A 9,622-nucleotide genomic window follows, 5' to 3' on the forward strand; every position below is an offset into this window, starting at 1 on the left:
GCCTACCCCATCTAGCAAACACTAGAGCATTCATGAAGAAACAAGATAGTTCTAGAAACGTGGCGTCACAGTTGTCATGTGACTCGCTGACGCAACAGTTGAAATAAAAATATATTCTTTTATATTTATCTGTTTGTGTATATTAACCCCGATGAAGCAGCAAAGGCGAAAGGTTGGTTGAAATAAAAATATATTATTTTATATTTTTCTGGAGTGTAAAGGTTGTTTTTTCTAACCTTTTATCAAAAGGTAATTTTTTATTGTTATAAATATATGTTTGAACTATTATCTGACAATGATAACAAAGAATGAGTTGTGAAACACTAAAAGTAAAACCACAGAAATTCTGTGATATTTACGAGCATGCGTGCTCATAGTGTATAATCGGTCATATGATTGTGGTAAATAACGTCATCCGTACAGAGGGATAATAGTGTGCTAACGGTTTGTTGTGTCTTAATTTATTATTCTGGCTGGACAAGTTTCAGACGTTACTAAGGTTGAAAATGAAGATTTTTATTCAAGTTTTGCTTTTCGTTTTTATTGCGCTTTCTACCTGTGAAGGGCTGAAAAGGTAATATTAGTAATAACTAACGTATTAGTCTCATTTACACTATTAGTGTTTTTTCTGATTTTTAAATTATGTTTCATTGTTTTAAACTTTAGTTTTTGTACGATCGTGAAGTACTACACATTGCAAAGCCTACAGCTAAGAACAGTTAGTATGTATGATATTTGTTGAAAACGGTTATATTGTTATAGTTATACTATACCATTTATCGAACTTCTCCATGACTATTTAGGCCTTTAAAATTTAATAGACGTCAGTATGAAAGTTACTACCTTTATGTTTCATTGACTTGATGAAGTGTGTACAGTTCTATAATGTTTTGGTAATTTCATGCAGAATTATTATAGTTTTTATACTTATAAGTTATACATAAAAAGAACTTGTTAAAAAAAGTTTAAAAATCCAGACAGTTTCTTTTATACTATTACTAATGACTAATCTAGCATTTTAACTATATTATATATACGTTTTCATTATTTTTATTATATATTATTCATTTAATAAATCAAATTAAGATTTAATTTTGCTGTGTGTTAACAAAACCCTATCCTATCACTATCAGAATCACCTCATTCTAGTAAACTTGCAATAATCTAAGCATAATGCTTTTTTTTCTTTTTTAAGAATATATTCAACCCACAAACTGATTATATTATAATAAAGATGTTTTTGGGGGGCTACTATAAGGTAGTCTTTATCACATATTTTTTATTTTGACTAATTCCACCCAAACTTTTCAAAATATTCTTTATTTTTATCATAGTATTGTCCAAGAAGTATACCAAGAGGTTTTACATCTAGTATTCAAATATGCACATACGTACCTCCCTCATACTATAAATTTGCTCGAAATTCACTTCGACACTTTCTCGGTGTATTAGTGTATGGCATGTAAGTGGTGAAAAAAGTAAGATCTTGGAAAGTTCACATATTCCAAATGCATAATATTACACTTGTCAATATTAAAACTTCTGGCCCAACCATTAAGTCTGTCAAGATCCTTTAGATAAGAGAAATATTTTCAATAGAATTGACTCTTTTTTTTTTTCTTTTTTCCATCATCTTAGTATCATCAGCAAATTTGGAAGTAGTGTTTTTCAAACATTTATCAAAGTTGTTGATATAAATAATGAATGAATGGGTTTAAAATAGACTTCTGTAGTCAAATATACCTATTTGAAAACATGCCTACATAACCACATTCTTTGCTCCTATTTTAATGGCTTAAATAATAAGTTCCAATTAGTATCTTTCAACTATCAGGAATTTAACTTCAGAAAAGTACCCCCCCCCCTCTTATTTTTCAGAAAATTATAGATTTCCATTTTAAACTTGTGAAGTGCCAGCCTACACCTGTTGGTGAGAACTCGTTCCACAAACCAACCACCCTGTTAGAAAAATAAAACTTTCATGGAGTCTAGCCTGTATTTTACAAATCTTAAACTTGTATCCTCACATCCTATTGTTTTCCAAGTATAGCACAAAGAAATTGGAGATCTTTATCCTGCCAATTCCCCAGATAATTTTAAAAACTTCTAAAGTAATGTTTTTATAATCTTAGTTTAATCAAGTATCGGTGATGCATGTATCGATGGCATTTTATATACTAAGTAAACTATATCTTCATATTCTAGCAATTTATTAGAAAGACTTCTAGTAATAATAAATTCTAAGCATATTTGTAACTCTTCAGTTAGTACAACTAAACAATTTATTTGCCTCATAATTTTAGTGTCTAGTACTCTAACTCTTATGTATTGATCGTATTATATTGTCTCATCTTGTACAGGCTAAAAGTTAATATGTTAGAAGTTTTCCTTTTAGAATCCCTTTGTATCGAATGAAATCTGTTCGACGGCATCTTCAAGAAGTAGGAACACCTGTGAAATTAGCTAAACCCAACTTCCATTTCAAAGGGAATGGACCTTTTCCAGAACCATTGTCAAACTATCTTGATGTAAGTCTTGAAAAAATGCTAAACTGAGTCATAAATGTACAGAAACTTTTATTGTTATTACTTTAGCTGTATACAGGTTTTTTACCTGTCAGACTTTTTTCGTTTTAGTAGAACAGTTAAAACATTACTTTATTTCATAAATTGGACAACAATTAAAACTTGTACAATTGATATTTTTATTCTGGTAAAATTAGCAGGAGTTGCAGAAAAAGCAGCTTCATGCTTATTTCTATAATTGCTATTTATTTACATAACACGACTATGGACAAAAAGGCAACATTTAGCCCTTTAAGGCTCTCTTTGCACACCTACCCTGAGAAAAGGTTTAAAAAAAATTTAAACTCTCCATTTATTTTTCAGGAATTTATTAATTTGCCTCTAAAGGTTCCATAAGATGAGGGCCTTTACTGCTACTGGTGTCAACTCATTTCATAAACCAATCATCATGTTAAAAAAATAACTGTCCTAATTGGTGTGTGGCCTGTTGTTTCCTAATCATGAACTTCTGTTGTCTTATTGTCTTCCGAATACAGCACAAAGAAATTGAAGGCAGTTATTCTGTTGTAACCTTGGGTAATCTTCATGTAAACTTCAATTAGACCATCTCATATCTTTCTTTTCTCAAGAGAAAAGAAATTTAGATTGTAACTTATGCCTTCCTGTAAACTCATCCCAATAAACCAATCTATTTTCTTGATGAGTAGACCAAAACCAAGGTGGATATTATTATTATTCACATTTATTCTGAAGTTCTAAAATAAACATGTATTACTAGTGAATATTGTAATGGTAAATCTTTTAATAATTTCAAAAATGATAATGGTATATTTATTTTAGTAACATATCATTAAAAATTTGCATGTATCATTACAACTAGGCCTATTTATCATTAAACTTAGTTTGGTCCAAGAGTTTAACTCCTCCTCCCTTTCCAAAATCCCATATCTACCCCTGAAAACTATACACAGTATTTCAAGTGAGGCCTAACTTGTGATCCCCCTCCTCCCCAAAAAAAGGTTTAACTTAGTTACTAGTAATATAGTACAGCCTCAATGGCTTGAGTGACTTATCTACCATGATACTAAGTTTCTTTCATTCAATCACAATATTGAGTAGTTCCCATCTATATAAAATGTGATCCAAATTACGATAACTCAGATACATTGTTATGCTCTTAGGCTCATTTTCTTTCACTCAAAATATAGTGTTTAGGCACGTGAAAATGTGTACTTAAAAAAGCAAAAGTTTTAACATCTGTTTTAAATGGATTGGATAACTCACATTACCATATAGTTGACTGTATTTTCCTGAAATCATCTTGTGCTTAACTGTTTATGTATCTGGTATTTTTACTTGTACTACGAATATTGATTAGTTATATAGTATTTAAATTTTTTTTTTCATTAAGAGTTTTTATTAAATACCAAACTACACAATGGGCTATTTGTGCTTTGTCCACAAGTATTGAAACTTGATTTTTACTGTTGTAAGCCCATATACTTGCTGCTGAGCCACTGGGGGCATTGTAAAAGGAACAAAATCTATACTAAATATTGCAGATGAGAATCAATTTTTATTTGCTCTGACCTGATCTAATTCTGTTATTAACTTGGAGGAATTCAAATATAACCTTCTACTCCTGGAATCAAGATATCTTGCAAAATGTTAACATGATCATCAGATTTTTACCTTTGATCTATAAAATTAACTTTGTACTTTGAAATTTTTTTCTATATTACCAAAGCACCATAAACAAAGATGTTTATTCAAATCACAAGAGATAAGATAAATGTTCTCAATATATTTTTTCAGAGTTGTAAGTAATTTTAATGGGTTTGTGCTAAACTACAGATTGTCACCAACTAATCAGAAAGCTCTATTAGCATTTGAAAAAATGTTGAAATGTTTGCATTAAAAAAGTATGTTTTCACATGTGCTGTATATAAGCTATCAGTGAAATGTTATTGTAACAAATAACTAGTAGCAAAATTTGTTTTAAAGCAAAATGCTACCAGATATATGTTAACTTTGAACTCTGGCTTACACTCACGCCCCTTTATTGGATTCTGTCTACACCCCTTGTGGTTAATGAAATCAAAGATCATTGTCTCAAGAGACTTATCTACCACTAGACTGAGGTCCTGTTTTTTTATCATTTATGCCACTGAGTGAGTTCCCATCTATATTAAACATGTGACCCAAATTATAACACAAAAGCATTATCAACAATACAGCTAGAAATACCCAAGAGTTTAAGATCATCAACAAACTTTACTAACTTTACATATTTCATTATCAGTATCATTAATGTAAACAAGAAAAATCAAAGGCCTAAGCACTTGACTCTCAAGGCATTCCAGTAGTAACAAGAATGAAGTTTGAACTCCATTAATAACCCTTTTCTTTCCTTTATCCAACTACCATATGTCCCAATAACTAGTCTTTTTTTCCAACCACTGTTCATGTGGTTTTTGTGTTAACCATGTGTAGTATCTTATCAAAATCTTTTTTGAAGATCCATATCCATCAATTCCACACCCTGTCCATTCTCCAGGTATCTTTGTTTTTTCAAGAATGTTATTTGTTAACAGATTAGTAAGGCAAAATTTTCTTTTAGTGAATCCATGTTGTCTTTCTTTAAAAAGGCCACATTTCACTATATGATTTTAAAAAGCTTCTTTTATCAAACTCTTCAGATTTTTTTTCCACTAGAAGTAAGACTAGCTAGTCTATAATTTTAAAGAGAACTGTTATCTCCTTTAAAATAGTGATTTTATCAATTTTCCAATCCTCACGTAGTTGCCCATTGTCTATTGACCAATCCCAAACAAAAGGAGACATTAGCCTGTTTTTAATCTCTGTCAATGGATTAATATCTATATGATTAAGGTCATTTCAAATATATCTCGTAGAATGCTTAGGTTCAGGAATATTGCTAATGTATTCTCTTACTATATTAGATTTACTGCTAGCAACAGAACACTGCCTCCTTTACTTGAGTGACTTATCTGCCACAATGCCAAGGTCCTGTTTTATCTATATTAAACATGTGACTGAAATTATGATAACACAACAGCATTATCAATCAGTACGAGTCATTCTATAGTACCTCATCATCTTAGTAACAGTTAGAAGTACTTAAGACTTTGTTATCAAAACTTAGATAATTATGCCCTTATCAACATCATTGATGTAATTAAGTAAAAGCAAAGACCTAAGCACTGATCCCTGATACATACCACTAGTAATGAAGGTCTATTTTGACTGGACTCTGTTAATAACAAACATTTGCATATGTTAGTTTTATTGTGGAATCTTAATTCTGTAAATACATTATTGATTTGTATCTCCATCTGTAAACAGTTTGTTTTGAATAACCAGTTTAGGTTGTATTGAAATAATTTTTAGGAAGCTAGTTTTGCATAAAAATCTATTTTACATCACAATTAAAGACATTTGTATTATAGAACAAAACTGATTTTCAAAATACAAAATATTTGAAGTAAAAAAACTTTACATATTGAAGTTGAAACCTCAAGACTATCAACAGTAGTAGTGTTGGTTCATCAAAACTAATAGCCTAACTTTAAAACATTTATCTGAATTCATCAAAAAAGAAGAATGGAATAAAAGATGAGTTTTTGAAATGATAAGACATATTATTGAGACATGTAAGAAAAGCAAGTTTAACATCAGTTATTATAATATTTACCTTGAGATGAAAGAGGGCTTGTAATTGCTAAGTACCGCGTTGCTGTCATGTGGTGGCTGAAGTACCCCAATGACCACAGAAGGAAAGGGGGAAAACTATGAGTGATCCAAACCCGGTGTCCGGAATAGGATGTCAGTCCTACTCCCAGATACACACCTCCAAAAGTACAGCAGGCAACCTGTATCAATGGGGTTATCATGAATCCCCTACATGCCCAGCATGTCAGGAATCCCCACAAGACACAGATCATCTTGTGTTGCACTGTTTGGTCACTGCGGTATTGGGGGGGGGGATATGGTACAAACTATGAAGCGAGTGAGGCATTCATTGACTAGATCATGACTACGAATTTGGAGGTGTGAGAAACACCATATGCAACTACTATTGCTTAGTAAAATGTATATTTCATAAGATATCTGTAAATATTTTGAGATGAATTGAAAGTTTGTGACTAATAGATATATATATACTGTTGTAAATAATTTTTGTAAGTTTAGCATCAAATTAATATTAATATGCAATTTGGAAATTGTTCTTACTATATGTAATGTCTGAGTCTGTTTTTAAACTTAAGATGGAATTTACTGTGTTTGTATTAAATCGTTTACTCTAATCTCATTTGTTTCTAGGCCCAGTACTATGGACCTATTGGTATAGGCACTCCTCTACAAAATTTCAACGTTGTGTTTGATACTGGCTCCTCCAACTTGTGGGTGCCATCTAAGAAGTGCAAGTGGACAAACATAGCATGTTGTGAGTAGTTAAAAAGTGTTTGTAACTAAAAAGAATTAAGTTAGACATGTATATATTTGTGCATTTATCTGTGTTAGGACAGGTGTATTTAATACTAATATATAAAGATTTTATTTTTTAGTGATAGTGGTTTAAACAAAATTATTAACTTAAAAGAGAATAAATAATTTCTTTAAACATAAAACTACTCTGCCACCACACACATTTTTTACCCTAGGGTACTGAAAAATACATTCATAAATTTAATATTTTTAATAAAAGCATATTCAAAATTTTTTCCATCACTTTCTTTTGTTATATATATTTTTTGTCTTTAAAGTTGGGGAAAGTTGATTTTTCCAAAACTATGAAAAGGACATTATGCTGTTAACATTATATTAATATTTGATAAGAATTTTTTATGCTGAATATTAAGTAAATAAATTGTTAGTAATTCATAATTCTCAGGTCGTGACATATGATTAACTGTTATCACAAGTAATGCAGAAAAATTGGTATTGGGAAAAAAAAATACCACATTTATTAAAGATGAGCTAGTTTATTTTTCATTAAAAGTCCTGTGTTTTTTGTGTCTTAAATCAAAGGTGTGCATGTGTGTGTATTAGGAAGCCTTAGCGTTTTTGTGGCTTCTGAAACACTAGTGAGACAAAGGGCCTGTATTAATGTTTGTAACCAGTCATAACTTGAATTAGGTATACTTTGAAGTATGTGACAAGGATGTTAGGGTAAGATTGTTTTAATGAAAGAAACTTTATGGCAAGAAGATAATATTGATTAATCTCTGTTTGTTTGGGAAAGAAATGCTAATTGCTTATAGATGGGAAGCACTGAAAAGAGAAAATAGGTCTGGCTGTTGTCATGTGGCTTTTAAACACTGCCTAGTACAGTAAGCACTGAGTTTTTGATTTATTGATTTCTTAGAACACATGTTTCTGCAGTTCCTTCCAGCCTGTACTGTAAAATGTAAACGTATTTTTCATGTAAATGTATCCTTTCTAAACTTTTGTCTCGCTTAAGTTATAGTTATTTTTAAGCTTTTCACACTGATGATGGAACTAGAAAAATTCCAAAACATGTATAATTAAAGATTTTTTTCATATTTTTGTGATTTTAGTATTTCTCATAATACTTTGATTTCCACCTTATGAATTATTTTAATCTCTACAGAGAAGTTATCATGATGTTTTCTTGCCAAATAGTAAACATGGTACATTTGCTGTTATGTTAAACTTATATTAAAGTTTTTTCTTCATTACCTATTCAAGCCGTCTCCAGCCATTATAAGGTACTGTCTTTGTTTTTCCAGGATGGGGGAGAAACTCGTAGAGCAGTATTACTTGTATTTTCAGCTTGTTATAGGTTTTCTACTGTGTCGTGTATAAGCTACATTTTCATGTACAACAGTTTAGGATTTAAAAGTAATTAAATACTAAATTGGTATACTTGACAACCTATTATGTTAAACAAAAAACTGAAAATAGGAAAATTATTATTGTGTGAGAATAATTGATGAGTTGAATGTAACTGATTGATGAGACCAATGATTAATTGATTAGCAAATTCCACCAATTGCCCAGCTCTAATTCTTATTTAATAACTATGTGGGGAATCACCCTAGTATGGTTTTGGGGGCTGAACCATAAAAAGGGGGGACCAGGGAATGAAGCCCCCAAGACATTCTACATTTATCAGTCGTGTATTTCTTACCCTTTGAAAGTTTATTTACCTTTTTTGTTTTTCTTTTATATATATTATGCATGTATTTTTGGTATATATTTAAATGATCCATAGGGTATTACATGGAACCAAGACAACCCTACAGCTTGTGGCTGATAGCTTTTATTTTTCTCTCTCTCTCTTTGCCATCCGAGGTACTTGTAGATCCAGTCAGTCTAGCCATTTTCTACACCTTAACCATTACAGTGTGCATACTTACATAACTGATAAATTATTTAAAAACAAATGGTGGCAAAAATCGGAGCCTATCAGTTGTGGCAAAAAATTCAAAGCATGTTATAAAAAGCATTTAAAACAATAGGAAAAATAGTAATAAAAAATATGAGGTGTACTTTATGGTTTAATAAGAATTATAGATAAGAAGCTACCACAGAATGCCATAAAACATTTTTGAATTTTGTGATAGTTTTGGATGTATATATTCCAGTCAGTACTAGATGTACATAATCCAAAGAAAGGAAACTCAGGATTGAGATACTTATATAAAATATTTTTGTTGTAATAGCAAATCTCTTCTTTAGAATTTCAACTTGCCAGTAGATAATTGTAAAATGAACCTTAGGAGTGGAAGAAATTGTGTGCAAATCAGGGTTATCCATAGAAATTTGAACACTTGACATAGTTCATTTCTTTTTTTCTATTAAGATCTGCTTCAAAATTTAGTTTCTAAAACCCTGAAGCAAATTTTAAAAGTTAATTATGGCTTTTGATGGATAACATGTCATGTTGACAGTTTTGAGACACTTAGCTGAAATCAAAAGTAAACAAAGGTTAAGGGCAAGGTAGATATTTTTTCAAAAATTTTGTTAATGTATTATGATTGTAAAGAGTGTCATAGTCAGCTAGTTGTAATAACAGATTCAATGTCATCATTATATATAAATGTCCCCCA

The 9,622-nt window shown here is 30.7% G+C and overlaps 1 protein-coding gene across 1 annotated transcript in view; it reads left to right on the forward strand.

Moving 5' to 3' along the window:
• The first annotated feature begins 400 nt into the window (after positions 1–400).
• The window catches only part of LOC106474016 (lysosomal aspartic protease-like), an 18,763-nt gene continuing 9,541 nt past the window's right edge, over positions 401–9,622 (forward strand). Inside the window, 3 exon segments of the mRNA XM_013934702.2 lie at positions 401–574; positions 2,396–2,528; positions 6,870–6,993. Coding sequence (XP_013790156.1) covers positions 507–574; positions 2,396–2,528; positions 6,870–6,993 — 325 coding nt within the window. The 5' untranslated portion in view covers positions 401–506.

The sequence above is a fragment of the Limulus polyphemus genome, unplaced genomic scaffold (genome assembly GCF_000517525.1).
Source record: "Limulus polyphemus unplaced genomic scaffold, Limulus_polyphemus-2.1.2 Scaffold6726, whole genome shotgun sequence".
In the NCBI taxonomy this organism is placed as follows: domain Eukaryota; kingdom Metazoa; phylum Arthropoda; class Merostomata; order Xiphosura; family Limulidae; genus Limulus; species Limulus polyphemus.